This window comes from Falco peregrinus, chromosome 4, assembly GCF_023634155.1.
Source record: "Falco peregrinus isolate bFalPer1 chromosome 4, bFalPer1.pri, whole genome shotgun sequence".
Taxonomy (NCBI): Eukaryota; Metazoa; Chordata; class Aves; order Falconiformes; family Falconidae; genus Falco; species Falco peregrinus.
In genome coordinates, this window is record NC_073724.1 from 96,764,850 (window position 1) to 96,788,146 (window position 23,297).

The 23,297-nt window shown below is 39.4% G+C and overlaps 1 protein-coding gene across 1 annotated transcript; it reads right to left on the bottom strand.

The window, feature by feature from the left end:
• Positions 1-1,716: 1,716 nt before the first annotated feature.
• Positions 1,717-13,445, bottom strand: RFC3 (replication factor C subunit 3). The gene is made up of 9 exons (XM_055801539.1): positions 13,287-13,445; positions 12,083-12,220; positions 10,878-10,945; positions 8,076-8,173; positions 6,354-6,535; positions 5,980-6,116; positions 5,758-5,856; positions 4,640-4,709; positions 1,717-2,985 (listed from the first exon to the last, which is right to left on the bottom strand). Exons 1-9 carry the CDS (start codon positions 13,371-13,373, stop codon positions 2,794-2,796), a joined length of 1,071 nt encoding a protein of 356 aa, XP_055657514.1. The 5' UTR covers positions 13,374-13,445; the 3' UTR covers positions 1,717-2,793.
• Positions 13,446-23,297: the final 9,852 nt, after the last annotated feature.

Here is a 23,297-nt window from a genome sequence, read left to right on the forward strand (position 1 = left end):
TGCAGTGCTCAGCGCAGGTCCGGCACAGCGCTGTCGCTGGGCTGTGTGGATGCAGGCTGTGGGGGCAGCCATCCCCACCCCGGGGCACCCTTGCTTGCCAGGCTAAGGTTCTCTTTTTCTGATAAAAGGGTTATATGGTAGCCTCATGAGGGCAAAAAATGGCAAATTCCTTTTTAGTTTCTGACAGCCACTGGCTCATACGTTTCCATCAGCCTCATTTGTCAGTACATAGTAGGAGGGGTGAGGGTTACTGGTCCCTGCTTCCTTCAGAACAGCCCAGGACCTCAGTTCTGCATCACACTGTCTCTAAGCAAGGGCTACAGCTACCCAAAAGGGAGGAGAAGCGGCATCCAAGATGGTTAGCCTCTAAGATGTCGCCAAAAAGCACAACACTTACTGATCATTATCACAAAATATTTCAAGTTGGAAGGGACCCTTAAGGATCCTTGAGTCCAACACCCTCCTCCCCGCAGAACTACCAAAGAGTAAGAGCATCATCCACACTCCTTGAACTCCAACAGGCTTGGTGCTGTGACCGCTTCCCTGGAGAACCTGCTATGGATACTAAGGCAAAATTGCCTTAAAAATTACTGTAGGAAGGAAAAATGCGTGTGGAGAGTTAGAACATACTGTGCCCATGTGTTTAAATTTGTGTGTTCTAGACTGTGGCAGATAAGAGGCAGGAGCAGCGTCAGCAGAGGGAAATGCTGGCTTTCAGGAGCAGGGGTAGCTGCTTCCTCTCCCAGTGACCCCTGGCCATTGTCCCATTTTTCCATCCTTGACTACTCTCGATTCATTCCAGGTAGAACATGATCAACATGAAACTTCCAACAAGTGGCAACAAGAACACCTATGGAGAGGTTTATGTTGGGGTTTCAGTCTTCTGGACAAATCAGAGCAGGCTGCTTCTCTGCCTCCTCCGACTAACCCTGCAATCCAGCTCCTGCCTCCTCCAGCCTCCACAGCAATACTGTCCCTGGGCACTTCAATTGCACGTCACAAATCCCTACATATGTTCCTCTTCTTCCTTTTTTGGGTGTTGGTGTTGTTTTTTGTTGGGGTTTTTTTTGGTATGGGTTTTTTTGGGGGGGTGGGAGCGTTTCATCTTTTGAACTTACAGTTCTGTGTCATCACACACTATACTTGTGGCAGGCAAATGGTTAGTTTGTTCAGCTTCTAAAAAGTAGCAGATAAGACTCAGCTCCTGAAAGAGCGGGTAATTTGTACATGTGGTAATTACACCCCTTCTACCATTATTGTGCTCTTCTTTGTAATGGATTTAAGTACCCCTTTCCACTCTCGCTGATTAATTTCATGGTTTTCCAGGATCTCTGACAGTCAAGACTCACATCTGAGAAGCTACCAGTGCTGTGGATTTGGGTGACAAAAGCAGATTGAGGGAAAAAAAAATCCAAAATTCTAGACTTCTTCAGTTTTAAGGAGACCAGTTGAGCACCATTGTGCTGAGAATGAATCTGAAGGCAAGCTGTGCATTAACACCACACACTGAATAGTCAAGTTCCCAAGAATGGCAGTGACACTACCTCTTCAAGGATTAATGCTGCCTTTTGTACATTTTAAACGGGAGGACAGTGTTAGGACTAGTGAGATTCTTCCTTTATAAATTACTAGCGGAAGGGCTCTAGCATCTGACAAAAAAAAACCCCAAATAAACAACCCTTCCCTGCTAACAAAAAAAAAAAAGTGAGGGGGAAGGAAGAGAACAGGAAAATATTTAATTCACTTTCTCTTTAAATACTATCTAGTAATAGCCTAAATTATCAGAGCAAAGTCACAAAGGGCATGCATTCAGTCATTTTTAGGGTATTACAGCACATAGACATAACACATGAAAGACTTGCAATATGAAGTAGCATAGACGGTGTTGGTTGAGACTTTTTTATTATTTTGAGGGGTTGTGGGGTGCTGGGTTTTTTTGTGTTTATTGTTTTTTTTCCTTTAAACTTCAGTGGCAGCCTTTAGTCTTACCCTGGGGGAGGGTATGGATACTCACAAATAGTATAAAACACTAACTGAACATTTCAGTTGTTCATATTTTTACGATGTATTGCCATTTTTGAAGTGTCTCATCAATTTAACAGGTGAGAGTATTTGTTAAAAGTTGAAATGTTACACTTGCTAAACCACAGGCAAAGGAATAATCTTTACCTCAACAGCATAATGTATGTTGAGGTAAACATGAAAGTGTCAGACAGCAAGTGGACTTGCTTTATACAGGTATATTCCTTCTAAACAAATTGTCCGTGTTGCCAAACTGGTTTACAAGCAACACAAAAGTATTTCTCATCCACAGTTTCAATGCAATTGCTTACAAACAAAAGTCAGAAAACATTGTGGCTAAAATAAAAGCAGCCAGTGAGATACACAAATCGGCAGGCAGAACATAGATGCTCACACTGGAACAACCATCTTTTCCTTACAGCCTTGCCCAGGAACAATCAAAAGGCAAGCATGCAGCAGCCATGTTCTCTGTTTAATGTCAGCTTAAAAATAATGCAAAGTGACTATGATCTTATACTTCTTACAAGGCAACTCGTTTTCTTTCTGAAAAGCTAATGTATTTTTGTATGGATCTAAAGACAGAGTTGTGGTTGTCAAACAAGCCATCTCATTTCTAAACCTGAACAAATACCATTCTTTAGTTTACTATTAATAGCAAAATAAAGTATTTGATTTTGAAGTAGACCCACAAGCAATCAAGCATGGACAAGCAGACATTTACAACGTTGGCATCATGACACAACATTCTGTGTACAACTTTGGGCATCAGAGTTAGAAAATCATGTCATCCAGTCCATCCTCCATAAACTTCTTGTAAATTGCCATAAACTTTGCAACAAATGCTTCCAGATGATAAATGGCTTTGCTGCCCAGTTGCAGGCGGTGTTCATAGAAGGCTGCCATCTGTGCAACTTCTCCTTTCAGTTGCCCATCACAGTTATTTAGAAGTTCTGTCAGGAGGCCCTAAAAGGGGAAAAAAACCCAAACAAACAGGACAGTATTTGTAAAGTTACCTATTTTTTTTTTTGTTAAGAGGATAACCTCGTTTCTCTGAAAATAGCCAAGCTATGACCAACAGTTCATTCATGAATCCAACGGAAGAGACATTCAAGAATCATTACACCACCTATTTGACAGAACTAGATTCATGGAACCACATCCCTTCAGAACTTTCTTTCAAGACAAATTCCTCATACCAAAATAAATGTTACCTATTCTGTTCTTAGATAAGAAAAAATGTCATACACTGGAACTACTTATACCTTAATAAAGATGATAAATTAACCTCATCTCCAAATACTTTAACTTCTGTTGCATGCAGGCACATGGCCCATTTTTACCAAGACAGCAAGTATATTAGAATCACTTCGTATCTCAACAGCATTGACCACAAAGAGAAAGAACATTAACAAGTAACAAGGAAAGGGCTCATTTAAAATTTAAGTATATTTGTTTACATACATTTGTATGTACCAACATACACAAGATACTTGACAAAAAACCCCAGAAGTGCCTTATTTTCAATCTAAGTCTGCAATAAAATCATTGCAAATCTATTAAAACAATCACAATTAAATAAGAAGCATCTCTAGACCATTTCAAGTTTGTTGAGTGGGTAGAGAACATCCACCTTTGGCCTAACAACAACAATCCCCCAACAGGGCAACGCAGGATCCACTAACCTACCCTAAGAAAGGAAGGTTAAAAAAGCATCTAACTACCTAACTGTCAGAAAGCAGAAATCAGTTCACATGAAAAGAAATTTATTGTCTTGTAATTATGTCTGATGGCAAAGCGCACCTACGGTAAGTTGCAAATATTAGCTTTAATCTTTGTTCTGCTCTACTTTTCTTCAGCATCCTTCCATTCTGGCTAAAATAATAACATGTACATTCCATTTACTTTTTTTTCCTCCCAAGATGGCTTCTGTCTTTGAAGAGGCCTGTTGGTCTAGCATCCTTCAGCAAGCCTCTCTAGGACACAGCAAATTCTGAACTTATAAAACCAAAGCTTTTGTAAAAAGAAAACAAATCATATCAAAATTAGCCCATAAAACATGCCTATGTTTCGATTCAGAAACTGGCCTGAGGAGTCTTCAGGGGGACAAAGCACGTCCTCCTTTATTTTTACTCAGCTATAATGCTGCTGTGCTGTGGTCACAGAACAAGTTTTACTAAACCATTCAGAGGTGTGAAGAAGGAAGCCTGCAACAAAAATAAACTAAACATTTTCTGAATTAAAGAGTCTTCCTGACCACAAAATCTACACAACTCAAAGCCATCATGCCTAAACATATTAGGACATGAACCTAACTAGACAGTCTAGTGTATCGACTGAGGATCATGAGAATTGAATGCCATGTATCAGTGTTTGCAGGAACAAGATCTTTAATTACTCCTTCAGAGCAATAATCTGAACCATTTTGGCTACTCCAGTGGAAAGAAACACAAGAGAAAAGTATCTCTTGGTCACTCACGTCTGTTTGGAAAGGTCACAGCTTTTCATCAATATTTGGATTATTTGTGATGTTCTGGTGTGGGGTTTTGTCTTTTTAAACTCAAACTGAGACTGTCAAAGCATTATAAGTAACACATTAAGAGCTAGATAGCTGAATTACCTTCATTATAATCTCAGGAGGAATACAGTGTGTCAGGAGTTCATAAAGCCGTCCACGGACCTCTAAAAGCCTGTTGGAAAGACACCACAAAAACATCAGAAGTATGTCCCCAAAGCATACTAATGTGTTTTCACTATTTGTGAAATATGCTGCAGGAGAAGAGTCAACCCAAGTGTGTTTTTTGTTTTGGTTTTGTGTGTTGTTGTAAACCAAAAAGCACTGCACAAGTCAGTCTGTTTCAATTCAAACACTATGTAACACCTTTTACTCAAACCAGTATGGTAAGTTACATATACGTAAGTTACAATGGTCTCGGTTAATCTAGAAGCTACAAGACTATTAGAATTTGTCTCAGGCTTGTCTCCCTTTAACTCCTCTTAATATCTAAATATTTATCTTATTTATTAAATATCTTAATATCTAAATTATTATTCATGCTCAAGTGAGAAGACAGCACAAAATTCATTAGAACAAGACTCATTTACACTGTTTTCCAGTTTCATTGTTTACAAGAGGGAGTAAGATGATTAGGTGGTAGAAAGTGACACGACACCAATTCTCAACTTTGGTATCAGGAGGTCAGACTAAAGTTATTTAATTTAAATTACAAGAATTTAAGTGACATCTCACCTAACCTAAGGAACAGACTAAAAGGATCACACCAGGAATATGATGCCAAGATGGATAAAGGGGGCATCTCCTAATGACCTTGAAATAAGTGATGGTTTCTCACTTCCAATTCTTTTACAAATGGTGTGTTTGTGAACCAGAAGCCTTAAGTAAAACAATGCCCTCCACACAACAACAACAAAAAAAACCAACCCAAAAGACAAGATAGCATGACATGCAACTAAGCTTACGCTCAATTTTGATTACAAAGCTTCAACAGAGAAAACCAGTAATAGTTTCAGTTCCTGAAGATCATTAAGCCTCCTCTGGTAGTTTTAAAGCTGACTTCCTCTGGCTGCAAAGTAGCTAAGTACCAGCTCCAGTAGAAATGCCAGAAAATTACATAGAACTAAAGTAAAGATGTCATATTCTTAATTAGAGCATTATTTTTAGGTTTGAGAGTACACCAAAAGCATAATTTATAGCTGCAAGCAAGTGTAATCACCTACTTTTGTGGTGTCTGTTCACTGACAATAGCATTTGCAGTTTCTCTCAAATAAACTTCCCAGTCCATCTCAGGAATGTCTTGATCAGCAGTAAAAGGATACCTACATAATAATATATTTAAAAAATTAAAATCAAAGCAAACCGTCACCTATTCTAACAAGGCCTCCGAAGCAAGTTCATGTATGTGTCAGAGTAATTTATATTAATTTTTACGAGTGACTTACTGTTGTACTCTGCAGGACTCACACATAAGCAGTGCTTTACGAAGATTTCTGCCAGATTTCTCTGCAAGCCTTTGAGCCAATTCCTGAGGAAGAGTCAGGCCTTCTTTCTTACACACACTGGACAAGACGTGACAGATCTAGACAGAAAACAGTGAGAGCAACACTTTGTGAACAGTTTAGCATCTACAGATTCTCCTGTCAGAACCACTTCTGGAACAGAGATGGACCAGTCTTTCAAAAGACATGCTTGAGAAGTCACCCACCACAAAGCAAAACTAGGTACATTTGTGGAAGAAAAATACCTCATAAATCCACAGCAAGAATTTATCTAGTAAGAACTTTTAAATAACTTATTTTTGATTGTTTCAACACACATCTTCAATGCTGGGAGCAGGCACTCGTACAGCCAGGCACCGGCTTTGAATAGGTCCTATAATTTTTGACATGGAGTTGCAGCACAAGATCAACCTGCACGTCGCCATGTACTTCTCCATTGTTCTTCGCAAAGCATGCTGAGCATCTTTAGTGAGTTTGTCCACTTCTGTTAACAGCACCACTGAAAAAGGATTAAAAATAGTGGAGGTTTTTTATTAATATCAAGCCTTTCTAAGAAAATGAGTACTTTGACATACAAGTGATAATACCAAAATAAGTGATACAAGCAGAAAAAGGCAACATGGTTCCACAGGCAGGAAAATAAAAATTAAGACAACCTGTGTGCCTTTTTGACTGTATAATCTTCTGATCCTTCACACCCTATATTCATGTCCTGGAAAGTCAATTTCTTCAGAACACAGCCTGAAACACTTCAGTGCCAAGAAATAATCCAGGTGGGTGTAGAAGCTTTCACTTTGATTTCACTCTACTAATTAGTAGAGTAACTTTTAAAATTTTCAAGTAAGAAATGCAAAAAAAATTATGGCTAAGGACATACCAAAAAGTAAAAATTTCTTGAAGACCCTCCTCTCAATACATTGTATATTTAAAAGCCAATGTCTTAAAAAAGGAGCAGTAGAAAGCTGCCCTGTTATTGTAGCTGCAGCACCTTTCCATAGTCTTTTAAAAGAAAAATGTATTTTTATAAAATGCTTCAGAACAATCACGAGATACCTAACATCAAGCAGCTAACCTAGCCTTCTGCAGGTTCCTCCACAGGCAACTCACAGATGGCTCATTTCAGTACTGTGAATGGTCCAGTGAGAACAGCCTGGAGGAACAAGTCAGCACATTACTCCCATTTCTCTTCTGGTTATATACACAGCCTAAAGGAGACCAGCCAGCTTACCAGATACTCTGAGGTACGTGCTATGACTGCAGCTGTAAGGATATATAAATCACTAACTGGTAGAACCAATCACTGCCTAGCAGCTTAGGTGAAGTGCAGTATTTCCTGAGAATAGTGAAGTGATGAGACAAAGTACTAAATCCATGGCATTTTCAACTAATTTCTGCTCTACTCTGTCAAGATTTCTTCTCTCCTTCAATCTCTTGTTATATAGTTCTGATTTTGCTTTGAATTTAGTCATGGGAAGGAAAAGTAAGCCTTGTAGCAAAACATGTCTTAGTGAATGCAACAAAAGCCTTCTTCATTTTCTTACCCAGTGTCCTTCCATACTCTATGATAAAATGCTTTTAAACTTTCTGCCTAAGACAGCTCATGACCCAAAACATTACAAATAAGCAGCTAATACTTAATATCACCACCATTTGCCAGGTTATCCTGCCCATCATCTCAATATTAAGCCTCAGTCACTCATAATTCAACTACTACTGTAGATCATTAAACTAAAGTTACAGTGCATTTCAGTGGTAGACTTGGAAAAAAGACAGCAGGCATCCAAGCTCCCTCTGCCCAGCCACAGTCATTCAACTACACCCTGTCCTCATAAGAAACCAACAGAAGAGACTACTTCATGCTGAGTATTTAACCACTCAAGGTATTTCCACAGTGGAAGAAAAATGGGAAGTTGTTTAATTTGGGAAAGGTTCATGTGTGCCTTCGTGGAATATACAGGTGCAAACAGAACAGTCAGCTGACATCTCTGAAAAAACAAGCTTAAGAGGGATTTTAACTGGTTTCAACTGTTTTTACTCACCTTTAAAGTCTCGTTGAGTACTTGTCTCAAGCTGTTGGGACTGTGCTACTGTCTTCAAGAGCTCCTGAATTACTACACGGTCATTGTTTCCTGCATCACTGTATCAGGAATATAAATAAAGCTTGCTTTAAAACAACTTTATATTGCATACAAAATACATCCTCCTAAGCAGCCCCTTGGGTCAACTGGCTGAACAAGAACGCCAAAAGAATTCAGAAGCTGTTGGGGTTACAATTAAGCTCAACACACGTACTTTCTTGAAAGTTACCTTCCCAATAACAAAAACAAACTAAAGCTTATGCAGGCACAGCTGCATTAGTAGCACCGTATTGGGAAGTAGCTAAACAGTTCTCAAATGGTTTATTAAATCATTAAATTAGAACTTATCTTTCTGGTATGAGAAGTCTAAACTTTTGTTACCTACAATTTGGGCAAAGATCCACAATATGAACATTTTTATCCATTATGGGAAGAAAAATTAAGCCTAACCACATAATAGGATGCCTGACTCAAAAGACTGATGTAGATACACTACGAACAACCTATATGCTTAATAAACTTGAATGGCAGGCACACTCAAGTTACAAAGAGCTACTAGTAAAAGACTGATAGCGAGATACTATTACAGCATGGATGGTTAGCTTTTCTCCTCTTTTTCTTTGCTTTTTGCAGTAATCTAGCTTGCAAGTCAGTCCTCATTGGTTGTCAAATCTGAGCCAAACTAGCTGAAGCTACTAACCTGGGGACTGAGAAAGCTGTGCAGTGCTACTGTAGTGATAGGAGAAAAGGCAAGAGGAAATCTAGTATCTTCCTATGATTTCCTGCCTTCTAAGAGAAAAAAACCTCACTCTTTAGCATCCCAGACACCTTCACAGACGCAGCAGTAGTTGCAATATTTCACTGGCAAGCTAATGAAAAGGCATTTGTCCATCTAGTTCTAGTCACCACTCAACCAGACCCTCCCTGTTCTTGTCAAAGAGAAAGCAGCAGAACAGCCAGAAGTGTATTAGCTCAACAGTTCACAATCTCTTGAATAGGCTACACTGACTTTGACCACAGAGATATGTCCTTCAGCAAGGGAACAGACCTTTATTACACTGTGGAAAACAAAAAGCAGGATGAAACAAGCAGGCTCTACTTAAAAGCTAGGCTAGTTTTTGGAAATGGAAAGTGATTATGATAGTTTCCTAATGTTTAAAGATAAGTTATTATCTGCAGTAACAGAAAACCCAGTTATAATTGCATGGTGAAAGATTATCCTTGGTATTATATGACCACACCAAACATTCCACGAAAAAAATGAACAAAGGCAGTTACCACACAAGAGTTTAATTTTTATTGTTCCTTATTCTTTCACTACACACTTAATCAGGAGAACCCATTTCAAAGCATCTACCCAAGCCTGTCAAATGACCAGCAGACAACACTTTAGAATTCAGTCAACATCTTCCTTTTGGAGAATAAAAGAACAGTTCCATCTAATAAAGTTTCATAATAAATTCCATGTCTGCAGAGTCCTTTCCAGAAGTTAATTTTCTTTCCCTGTTGGCCATTTATCATGTCCCATGTTACTTAAGACACAACATGACTTGACAGTATTATAATTCAATCAAACTGCACAGGCTATAGCATAGCACATGCAGGTTCACCGTCTGGTCTGACACAAACATGACAATTGCTTGATCACTTAAAGTTGATGAATTAATATATTTATTCTTAACCAAAACTCAGCACTACTATTATATACAGTTCTACACTTTCAGGATTTTTATAAAATAATTCTATTTTACTTTAAATATACGTTTCAAGCTATAAGTACTCCATGAAGAGTAACAGAAGTATTAGTAGTATTAGGTTATCAGAGCAGAAGATCGATCAGTCATATTTTATATCACCAAAATGCCATATTCAAACAGTTAATTACAAATAAAAGTTCAGTCTTAATTACTTTGGTCTGTATTAGAATACCAGCAGATATTCACTAATCAGTAGGCAGAGATTAGCTGCAAAACAAGATTTTAAAGGAGACGTGGTCCATGAGAATAACTTCTAGAGCAACATGAAAAAAGGTTTAGCAATTAGCACAGTTACTTTGGGATACACACTTTCTTATAATTGCAACCCAGACAAATAAGCCAACATAACCAAAGCCTTCTAGTACACAATGACACACTCATGTGGTCTAAAGCAACATTAAAAGTATTTAGGTAAATACAAGTAATTACTTTGTGTCAGTGAATTATCACCAGCAATTTCACAACTGTCAAACATGACATACAGTATACTATTACAGCTTCTGTCTTTTAAATCAAGATCCGACCTTGCTCATGACAAGATTCCCAGTTATTTTGTCGTCATGTTCTTTCCCATGCTCTGAACTCTTAAAGAGTTACTGAGTAAACCTTGCTTACATTCAAATCACGATTTTTTATTTGTGAGAGAACTAACAATAGGGGGAGGTGTTAGTTCTAATATAAGTTCTCAGTTTCAACTTAAATGGTTAGATCTATGAATCCAGATGTTTCTGTCACCCAGTTCTCAACATCAGCATGCTCACGTGGCTAGTTAAGCAGAACATTACTGTCTTTAGTCTAGAGCAATCCAAATTTTTTTCATTTAGAGCTGTTAATTAAAAATCTTCTCCCTGCTCCCATCTGCAGTCCAGTCCAAATCCATAAACCATTATCTAATTTGCTCAGGCAATACATTGGGCAGTTAGTCCCTTATATAGCCAGGTTGAAACCGTTTGCAATATGACCAGCAGCTTATATTTGAAGTGAAACATTTCTACTGTACACTTACCTTGGGTTAACTTCAAGGTGATAATTACTTGCAATGGTGCTAATTTCAATTTTCTTTTTAGAAGGTGCCTATGTAGAATGTAAGTATATTAAAATTCAGGAGTGTTCTAGAAATCTGATGCAAAATACCTTACAGATGATAACCAGCTAGGTCACAGACAAATCAGAAGTCACAGAGATCAAAGAACTGCTGATGCATTAGACTTACAGATCTCCTACCCTCCAACCCCACCTCCAAAGGAGAACAGGAGTACTGACACATCAGCCAGCCAGTAAAATAATAACAGTAATGGTTATTATAGCAACACATAGCACAAGTCACCGCATGCTGCAGTTACTGAGGTTTGTAACAAGAAGTCTTATTATTGGATTCAGCTGTTCAAAGTAAGTGATACTTTGTCCCTCCAAAGAAAAGTTTTGCAGGGAAAACCACTGGACAAGCCTTAAAAGGCTGTTTACTTCTCTTGGTGAAGGATTTCAAGTCTACACCTTGTTTAAATAAAACACTAGTATTTATATCACCAATGACTTTGGGTCTGAATAGTTAAATATATTCTATGTTTCTATCATCCAGTCCAAGTATTGTATTAGTTTCACTACTGTGAATTAAGAAGCAAGCATTAACTAACCTACTTATCAATGAAGCTCGATAACTCCTTGCTGGTTAAGCGTTCCATAACAAGGATTATATGAATTGATAATATAACCTTTTAATAATAAACAACTAAGCAAAAAAAAAATTCTAATACTGAAATTGTTTTCTCATTCTCATAGTGACAAGTTAAAACTTATGTATATGCAAAAAGCAGTGCTAATTATCTGTAAAATAACCCTTATTTTAAAAATTAATTCAATTCTATACACCTAGTTGAGATCTAGTCTATCACAACTCATGGTATTGTCCAAACCCACCTGTAAAAAACAAACAGCACACCTCCAAAAAAAACCCAAAAACAACCAACCAGTCACAGAAAACAAAAAACCAACCCACATCTTCCCACCCATGAAGACCTAAGGAACAAGAACATCTGGCAAAAAGTATTTGCTCATGTAACCAAACTAGTCTGATTAATTACATAGAAGAGTTTGAAGATACTGAGTGAAAAAAAAAAGTTTATATTTGAGTTTTAAAGGCCTCACAACAGAAACACACCAGTATACAAATATCCACTCTACTTCAATGCAGATAGGGCATTTTTTTTTTACCGTTATACTCTGATGCTCAATCCTCAGTTTTTCCACTCCTGCACCATATAATTCCCTTAACAAACACATTATTCTTGTCTTTTTTCCAGCTCCTGAAGGTCCATATACCAGCAGATGAGGGAAGTCACCACACTGAACCTGAACACAAAGCAACAAGATTAGTTAGCTACAACAATATTTTCCTTATGAGAGATTATTCACCCTTTCATTCTCACCCAAGTTTACATGAAATAATTTTTCCAGGTCAGTTACAACACAACACCTAGAAGTAGAACTGCCAAGTAACTCATTTAACTGCAAACACCTCACCCCTATAAAAAAATAATAAAAAAAACCCAAACAAAAAGTCCCAAACCCAAAACCCCCACCAAACAACAAAACAAGCCCCAAATCCAACAAAAAAACACTCCAACATCTACATGTTTTCCAGGGTTTCTAGCGTGATAGCTGCAATAAACACAGCTGTAAAAAAGGGTTAAAACAAAGTTTAAAGCAGATGTACACATACATAATTATGGTATATATGCATATATATAATTATTTTGCTGTTTCACTTGCAAGCCTTTAACATAAGCAAATAAGTGATAGCCTGCATTTACATAAAGTTAGGAGTTTGTTTCTTGAAAAAGCTAAAAAGCACGGCCCGGAGAACATCTGACCAAACCCCACAATCAAGAGTTTACAACGATCAGAGAGAAACACTGAGGGAGTGAATCATCCCGGGGTCTAGCAAAGAGAAGCCAGTACAGCCAAGCAATTAGATAGTCCTGACTTTTATTCCCAGCTGCTCCCCTTAAAAACTTCAGCTAACTTTTAAGCAAACAAGCTAAACCCTGCTTTCAGAGGCACCGGTCGTTCCCGGCTGAAACCAGCAGAAGCACTGACGCACACCGCTCCTCAGAAAGGCATGGCGCTCATTTCCTCGCAGCCTTTTCCTCAGCGTCAAGGCGAGGCTGCGGAGCGGGGCACGCTGCCCCGAAGGCCGGGGCCTGCACAGCGGGGCAGCGCCCAGCCCAAACCCTGCAGACGCGCGGGAGCAGTGTCACAGGCCGCCGAGCCCCGGCCCCAGGACGATCCCCGCTGCGGGGAGGGGAGGACTCGGTGGCGGGCCCGCCTCAGGCGTCCCACGGCGGGAGGCCGCGGCGGGCAGAGGCCGCCAGGGTGGCCGCCGAGGGCCACCGGACGGGCCCGGGCACCCCCTCACCAGGTTGCGGAGCTGCGCAGCCTGCTCGCGGTGGTAGTCCAGCCGGCCGAGGGAGCCGGGCCGGTACTTGTCAGCCCAGAGGCTCATGGCGGTTGAAAAGCGCGCGCCGAACTGCAGCGCGCAGCCGCAGCCCGTCAGCGGCGGGAGGAGCTGCCAGTACGGCGGCCGCCGAGGGACAAGCGCCGGCGGCGGCGGGAGCGCGCTGCTGCTCCGCCCCCGCCGCCTCCTCGCGTGAGCCCCAGTGGCCGCGCCGCCGCCCGGCCGGGGGGGGGCCGCGGCGGCTGCGGGCTGTTTTCGCCTCCCAAGTGGCAGTTTTTTGCCCCCTGCGCCCTGGCAGGTGACACGGGGCAAAGCTCGTGCTCCGGGGTGGCGGCTGCCCCCGCACTCGCTGCCGCGGGGTCCCGCCTTCTGCAGTGCCGGGCCTGGTGTCACCCGCTATGGCGTGGGCAGGCCGCCGGGGCAGGGACGGCTAACGCCAGGCCCGACGGTGCCAATACCAGCCCTGGGGACCACTGCTGCCGGCATTACCGCCGCAGATCAACTCATTATTTTTCCTACCGGCACACAGATACGTGCCAGGTGGCAGGGGAGCGGTAGTGACGGCGTGTGAGGCGCATGGGTGGCCTCCCGCCGCAGCGCGTTAGATCAGAGAGCTGGGGCCTGAGGTGAGCTCCCGTGGGGTGACCCACCGCCCCAGCCGCTGGAGGGTACGCAGGCAGGGAAGGAGGCGGCGAGGGGCTGGCAGAAAAAAGCCCTTCAGGCACACATGGTCCGCTCGCCCTGCCTGTGACCAGGTCCATCAGCGTGTGTTCGGCCTCTTGACCTGTACAGATGGCCGGCAAAAAGAGGACAGTTTTCTGTGTCAGGGGAACATATGGTCCTTAGGTTCTTTGTCTTGGTTGTCACCCTGGACTTGCAGCTTCATTATAAATCAATGGGTTGCCCAAAATCTATGTACTACACTGTGAAGTTGCAAGCTCCATCTATGTTCGTGGCTTTCTGCATATACAGAATACGTATGTACAGAATTACGTAGAGAATATGTATATAATAGGGAAACTCTCATTTTGTTTCTTCATGTAGTAGCCCAAATAAATGAAGCATGATGCACAAATGACATTATGTGAAAGGAGAATTTCTTAAGGTAATAAAACATGGGTTTGCACATGAACAATCTGAAATATGTCAGCCCGGTCTTTCACTTGTGTGATTTCCGTGAGGAAAAATACAATAAAAGGTTCATGTGCCTATTCATATTTTATCAGCCCTGCGTTCATGTTTATTCACGCAGCCAGAAAGCCACAATGCAGGTGGTAGCTTCATTAGCCTAGACATTCAAGTTACTCATAAAGATCACATAAACTTAAGTAGGGGCAAAGAGAGAACACTTTAGTACCGTATTACCTGTTTATGTGAAAGAGTTAGTTACATTACATCACACAAACGTTCATGAATCAGATTTTTTTGCAGATTGCCATGAATTAGCAAATTCACCTTGTACTACTTCGTCAGCACTGTCCTTGCACGTGATTGAGTCTGTGGAGGCTACAGCAGCAGCATCCTGCCCAGTGCTTACCTTCGAGTCCCTTGTTACACTCAGCATCACAGAGTGACTTGTTCCTCTGCCTTCCTTCTACATTTCCATTTTGTGGGTCTACAGTGTTTCTCATGTGCAGCTTTTCTCTCTGCTCAGCACCTGCTGTTCTTCAGAGTAGTTTCTGAACTTGACCATTAATTCCTTTGGTATTTTTGGTTGGCTATATTTATGACTAGCCTTTTTAAGCTTTTTCAGATCCTTTGCTCATTTGCCGGACTTTTTAATAATTTCTGAATGATATGCTGCTTTTCTCATGCCTATCAATGTCATGCTTAACTTAATTGCAACTTCTGTGATAACCCCATATAACCTACTTAGTTCTTCCAGCCCTCAGAGATACTGTTTTTATTAATGCATGCCAGCTTCCAGCAAGTGCTCTGACAGATACTCCAGGCTTTTAAAGTACCAGTGAAAAAAAATCCTTTTTGGATTAGGTCAGTCTTAAATAGCTAGGACTCAGACCAGTAGGCTTTTAGATACTTTCAGCTCGTGAGTGAAGACATGTAAGCATCTCTGAAAGGGCCCTAACCCCTTTTTATTATTAGGTCGTTAAACTTCCATAGGATTTCATGTTATCCCGAGGAGAAAAAATAGGGAATTGTGCCTTACCTCAGCAATGTGTTTAAGCATGGGTTTATGCTTAAGCTTTCAGTTAAGTTCTTCCTTGCTGTAAAAAGTAGTTAAACAGACAAACAAAATTTGTTAAGTAAAAATCTTCACCATTTTAAAACCTGGGCCTGCATGAAGCATTGCCATTGTGGTACTTTAAATCTGATTGAAATGCTCTAGAATGCTTTGATTTTCTACTTCATTAATTTTTTAACTTCACTATAAATCTAAACAAAAAGAAGTAAGTATTTAAAATGGAATGGTTTGGCCAAGTGTATCACAAATAAATTAATGAGAATAATACAGAAGACTGGCTATTTCAGCTGCAGTCACAATTCACTCAAATATAAGGACTGTTAAAATATGTCTTCACTCAATGTGTTCAGTCCAGCACAAAGGTCAAAAGGTAAAATGACTTCTCTGCATGAGTAAACTAGACAATGTATCTGAAAATAGAGATTTTAACTACAAATGGCATTTTGAGCCTTTTACTACCAGCAGCTATGTCATTGTGAAGTGACACAATGACAGGCACTATAAAAGAAGCTCCATCTTATGCCCAAATTGAAGTAAAACTGTAAGACCTGGGTCCAGTGTTTAAATATATATACATAAATAGTTTTTAAGCATTTTTAAACTGATTATTGAAACAGCGTTAGAACCAATCCGAGCGCTATTATACTGACCTCCTAAATATCTTTATAGCATGATTGTGGCTAGCGATCTGAGTAGCTATTAACAAGTCCAAGTACCGTTTTGCTGTACAGGAACTTGTGTTTTTCAGACAGAAGACTGTTTGGCATCCTTTGATCCTTGAGGCTGCTTAGCTAAGCAAGATAGATTTTTCTCTTCAGTTTCAACTATTTTAGTAGATTATTGCCACTCTGTTGGCTGTCACTCTAGGCTATATCACCCTGTCCCCATCAGAGCACCTATATTGCTGCAAGTAAATGTAGCATGCCATGAAAGACCAGATCACTAATTACAATGAAAAATGAAAAAAGAAAACCAAAGACCATAATTAAATGACATATGTTCTATTGGTGACACGCTGATGACATGCAGATTGAATGTAGTTGTGGAAAGAACAACATTAATGGTGATAGCCAAATAAAAGTCTAAAATAAATATATCCCATAGAGATTGGCAACACTGAAGAAGCTGCTTCTTTATAAGAGATGTAAACCCAAGAAATCCTAGTTCTTTAAAGGAGTCATGGTTTATTTTACAATCTTTTATTTAGTCTGTAAAATTAAAGTAATGAAAACATCATAGAAGATTTCCATGCAGTGATGAGGCAAACTAAAAAGGTGTAAGAAGATACATTTTCACCACCACTGAAAATGTATTCTGGAAAAGGCTACAGGGATAACATTTGATTGGAGGATACATCCTGTCCGTCAGTCATTACTGCAAAAGCTTTTGTACATTTTATACATTTGTCTACATGGAAAAGATTAAGCAACGCCCTTTACTAAAGAAGTGGGAAGATGAAAAGAAATAAGTGTATTAAAAAAAAAAAAAGCAAAATTACCACATTTTCATGCACACAGGACACTTGGCAGTATTATAAAATGTTCTGATTTAATCGGTACTTCTTCATGTTCTAACTCCTGCTGCTAAGGGCCAAACCCTGCTGAGCTTCCCTAGTCTCTAGTGTGCCTGGAGAATTAGAAGAAAAGGAGATGCGATATATTTTGCTGTTCTTAGGCCTCTGTGGCCTCAATTGTACATAGCTGTGCAAACCTAAGACCCTTTTTTCTAACATTAGGAACTGTCCAACTACACATTTAAGCAAGATTTACAGCAGCACAGTTAATCATTATAGAAAAACATAAGGAGACAGATGAAAATTTTAAAATATTCTGAATATAAATTCAAACATCCATCTGGGGACATGTAGAGTTACAGATCCATTCTTCAGATGAACTACAGCTATGTTGAGTACATGCCCACTTTATATTGAAGATTTTGATAAAAACCCTAGGCTATTTTCGTTTTTAATTTAGGTCTTTCCTCTGAGATTTGCAAGGATACTGACTAAAAGATGTAGCCACGTTCTTCAGTTTCCATCAGCCTGCATTTTGCAATAACAGAAGACCTGGAACAAAGGAAACTCTTGTCCACTTAGGACTCCAGACTTGAATTTTAAAGGTATTCTGAAACCAATTAAGTTAAGAAACATTCAATATTATTTCCTGGTTGTATTCTAAATATGGCACACATTTTCCATATGGAAACTAATCATAAAGCTGTTTAGAGAATTACATACATGCTGTCAGATATTTAAATATATGAACAAATACTGGTGCTTGACCTGTAATTAGGAATTAATTTTGTGAAGATGTTGACATAGGAAATTTTTTGTCTCTTTCGGGGCAAGGATAGATGTCACTGATGAAGGACTATGCATTATTTTGAAATAGGGGGGGGCCTTGCTTCTGTTCTTACCAGAACTAGAAAATTTTACTGACCTGGGCTACTTTTACAATGAAAAAATCATGAAAAATAATGCATTTTTGCAAAAAGTTAGATGAATGTACAGGGAAGAAGTTACATCAAAAATTTCCTAATTAGCTCTGCCTGTAATATTCTGACTAATGTGGGTAAGATAATAGGTGTTTTCTAGATTCCTAATATTTGATAACTCTTTTTTTTTTCTTTCTTTTTAACTGTTTCTCCAGATGATAAATAGCCCAGCTCCTTTGAATTCATAGATTATTAATAAATGAAATTCAGACACCTCTGAATACAGCTAGGTGTATTTCCAAAGATGGCAATAAATGTGGGACATGAAAATCAGATTTCTATTGCATTTCTATGAAGAAGGTTGCTGGAACATGATGTGTTACGCAAACCTGTGTCTATGCTGTGCCAATGGCAGAACCCATTGTTTGTCCCTAATCATAGTTTTCATACATTTACTGAAACTCAAAGGTTCTATAGCACATACTGTCCTTTATGAACCCACTAATGTTTCAGAGTTTGACTACTATAATTTCATCTCCTATAAAATCATCAAATTATGTTTGTAGGATTTCTTCTATTCAGGCCACAGAAGTCTTGCTCATGTCTCTTAATTTTTTCCTTTCCCTTGCTGAGTAGTTGCATTTTTATTGCATCAGTGGACATACTAAAGCTTTTTGAATTTTCCAGTTTACTCCTAAGACTTCATTTTCAGGAGAGCTTTCATCTTAAATGAAATCAGTTTCAGTAAAGTTTGCTAATCTTTCGAGTTCCGATATTTTACTCAGTCAGTAAACTCATCAGAGGTTTACTCAGCTAATGTGAGACCAGCCCTGTTCATATGTAAGTAGGTGGAATCTGCTTACTGGGATGGGAGTAGTTCTCTGTAATCTGGACAAAAAGTTATACAGGATGTGTGACGAACAACAGTTTATATTTACACTTTCCTTTTCAGTTAAAAGCAACGTATTCTCGTACCCTCAATGTAAATGTGTTTCTGTTATAAATATATCTATAACAGCAAAGCATGCTACATTGTGCTACACTTACTGTTTTTATATGTTAAAATGTCCAGTACACAATGACAGAAAAAATATGGATTAGAAAATTAGTAAGAAAAGTGTTTACCACAGATTTATCTGCCTTCAGTAACAGTATACATACAATAGTGTACATAACACTATTACATAACTGTGGTCCTGGAAAATCACCACAGAACAATACCTACTATGAAAAGCCATTAGTACTGATATGTCTTCATACAGCTGTATTGCTATTGAGTGAATTGGAATGAACCACAGTTCCAGAGTTCCTTGTGCTGAAAAGCTTTACCAGCTGAGATTATATGATTGACTTCCTGTTCTCTGATATTACAACTTTATAGTGACTAAACTGCCGCTTTTCTTATTGTCAGACAAAAAGGAAAACTGTATCATGAAGTCTTCTGATCATTCCTCTCGTTATCTGTCTTAGGCAAGGCCGTTTTAAAATTAGTGGGTTTTGTTAAAGCAGGCAATGCAGAACCTAGGACTAAACTAAATTAAATAAAATTATAAAAAACATGCCTTGAGACACAGACTGCTATGCTGTTGAATTTAAGGAAGATAAGACATAACAGGTTAAGTAAGTATTTTGCATTAGTTCTCTTCATCTATTTAGTCCTTCCACTTCTTTAGGTATCTGTCTAAATTTACATTCCCTTACAGTGAAGAGAAGAATTCCTATTCAACTGTGTGAAGACCTTCTTTTTAAACTTAGTGCAAGTAGGACTAAGTTCATATGAATAATTTTCGGTACTCATGGCAGAGCTGTTCTCCTGTTTCATTTTGCCTCGGGTGTCTATCATCTGGAAGAATCAGCTTATACCATCAGGGTATGGAGGCCTTGAAAAGCCATTTAAGTTAATCTGTCAGATACACAGTTGTTAAAATCAATGGATTATTTTCTAGCTGCATGTATGTGCCAGCACTGGTTTGTGGTAGAGAAATAAGGTGCATAGGCTAACACTTCTTAACTTTTTAAAATTATCTAAATTGTGGCTGACATGCTTCTTTCTCTCCCCCATCCCCCAACTTTCTACCCTTTTCCCTTTTCTATTACTATGCTTATCTAATTTGATGAAAAGCTAGTTTAGTGAGCTAAATGGGCAATAAAAGTAATCATTTTTTACCAGTCTAAATCCCTGGAATTCCTGCTATAGAGTCAGCAGGGGTGTAAGAAGTTGTCAAGACTTTGCTTGTGCCAACTTCAGTCCATTTAAAATCTTGTGAAGCTACATTGTCAGAAAGATGCATTAAGGTTATTTTTGCTGCCCTGTTCTTAACTTAATGTCATCTTCATGTAGAGACTTAAGACCACTCTTGGTAGTTTTGTAAATGGCCTCTATTTCATGGCTTCTGATCTGGATGATAAGGGACCTCCCTGTTTCTAAACAGCTCTTTGTTAAGGCAATTATTTATAGGGGTCCTGTGGCTATAAGTAGCATTCAAATGTGCTCAGACTGTCACTTTTGCTGCCTCCTACAAAATTTTCTTTTCTGGAACCTGTTCTTCTTTTATCATGTTCTCTGCACTTAAGCATCTTCCCTTTTAGCAATTTATAATATCCTTGTGTGATGGCTAGTTAGAAGTCTGTATCAGAGATCAGAACCAAGATGAATTCTTTGTACCTAGAAGATAAGCTAACAGGCTTGATAGGAAAGAGGTAAAGAGGAAAGGTGCAAGATCAGTGTATCTTCCCTCTTTGAATGCCAGCACATCTTTTCGGACCTGGTGAATGGTTTCCACTTGAGTGCTTTAGACATACTGCTTGCAGATTATGTGTGGAAGGCTATATGAAATTGTACAGTTCTATTTGTGCAAATGTCGTTTACTTGTTAATCACAGCAAACGCATATACTAGTAAATAAAACCAGAGTGGCCATTCTCTGTCAACGAGACCAGCTGTCACCAAATGTTACAGAGGAGGACACCAAAGTGTTTGTTCCCATCCATGGGGTCTGCTGAGAATAGCCCCAGGCCTTTGCTATTCCCCAGGCAACACCCAGGCTTCCCTTTGAATAAGTATTCATTGGCCCAAACAAAAATCATGCCAAGGATCATGTAAATAGTTTAATGATGTAAGCCCAAACCCTGTTGGTTCTATCAGTATAGAAGTAAAGCAAGGCTATATGTGTGCTGCTAAATCAAACTATGCTTAGGGACCATTCTCTGGGCCTGAAGCTGAATGATACAGATTTTGGTGTGTCCAGCCTTTATTATTCATATAATATTATTTATTTTATGTAATATAAGTTATTATTTAATTATTTTTATGTGTTGGGGGTTTTTTTGAGTATCTGATATAATGTGAAGACTGACTTGCATCCCACCAGAGTGAAGTTTTCATAGCATGACAATGAACATATATATGACATATCCTGCGGTATGACATGAGGGCATATGGAATGTTTTGGAGGATGAAGGGCTTGTTAGGGTAGTGCTGGAGGACCAGGGAAGGTGAAAGAAGTCAAACCTGGTGCAGTCTTTTCCGTGCTGCCTGTTAGGAACAAACTCTAGCATGTGCTGTAATTCAGACCATGTCTTGGCATTGTCTTAGAAAGTATTAGTTAGAATGGGCCAAAATTGTGCCAAGGAACATGCTTAGTCTTGAGCAGTATGAACAACCAGTGGTACAGTGCTGACATATATTCTTTGGCCTTTCTCACAAATGTATTTTGTTTGTATATCATACAATACTGATAGGTATTGTATGATTTCCTGGTCCTAACTTCAGTACTCACTGACCAGTCATGCTGACTGCCTCCTGGAAAACCTTGAGCACAGGAGACTGATTGCTTATGCTGCTTGTGGGATCTAATGTCATGAACTCAAAGTAGCACTTGACAGGTTCAAAACAAGGAGAAGAATGTGGTTCTTCACACAGGGCATAGCTACGCTGTGGAAGTCCTTGCCACAGGATACTGTGGAGCTAAAAGTTCATGTGAGTTCAGGGAGGAGGCTGCATAAACTCAGAGAAGAAATATCTGCAATGTTTACTAACTTGGTGGAAGCTATATCTGGCTCAGAGAGACACTAGAACACAATTGTTGGAGGCTGGGAGAATGTCCAGGGAAATGCTATATTTGCCCTACTTTTTACTCTGTCCTATGCATCTTCTTTGGCAGCTGTCAGAGACAGGATACTAAGCTAGAGCTGTCTGGTCCAGCTGCTGTGCTCTCCTATATTTGTCTTCAATCTCATCTCCATCACTCTGCATGCGTCTGGTGAACTCAGATATACAGTGTCTGTCTGCAGCTTGGACTGTTCATTCTTTGATTGCTTTATGTGGGGATTTAGTCCAGACAGGATCAAGTTGTATGTATTTATTCAGGTCCCACAGACCTTGGCCCTTTTATCATTGTAAGCTTCCTGCTTAGCTTAGTAAGCTCTTAATTAGCTTCTGTATCTTTTCTGTCATTCTTCAACTCAGGCAGAGCAGGCTATTTCTTCTAGGAAGCAGAAATGTGGCTTTTTAGGCCATTGGTGCCTCTGCTGGTAAATTATTTCCCCCCCCCCAAAAAAAGCCACTGTGATTCTATAACATTGCCAGGCAATAAACCCTTCCTTTCTCTTGTACCTGTTCCCATCGGCACCTTGTTTATCTTTTCCAGAAACTCTGCCTTTCTGTTGTTTTGTTGCTAACTGGTGGAAGGAGTCTTGGGTCTATTTGCATTCTGCAGTAGTGTTCTGCGTCTAAGCAGCAGCATAAAGTGTCAGCATTTAGTATGTCAGATATGTCATGCCTTTTCACTTTCGGTTCTGTTACCGCTTTTTACCTGCAAGTATTTCAATTGGCCCATATTCTAGAAAATGGAGCAGTAATTTACTAAGACATGAGTTTCCCTATTAAAAATGAGTACATCTGTTCACTCAGCTATGGCTTCCTCAGCACCCTCCAGTAGCAACATAATTAGAGTTCCGATTGCAAACTGCTAATAATTCCTTCCCCAAATATCTCCCAATCTAATTTTAAATGCAACATAACAAATGGAGCTAATAAACAGCGAGGAGAGAACATGATGAAGCCAAATGAGTTATAGCAATATCGCATATGAAAATTTATTTAAGCATTGATACAAATGTAAAATCACAAGCTTCTATAGGCATTACAGGAGCAGTGTCTTCGAACAAGGTATCTAAAAGATCAAGGAAGAGTTTTCTTAGATGTTTAAGAGTGTGGAAGAAGACAAAGACATAGATGTGGAGGTACACTCAGGGCCATATCAATGGGCCTATTTTGCATATTGTACCTTATCTAAACTAGCTAATACTGAAGATACAAACAGAAAAATTGTTTCT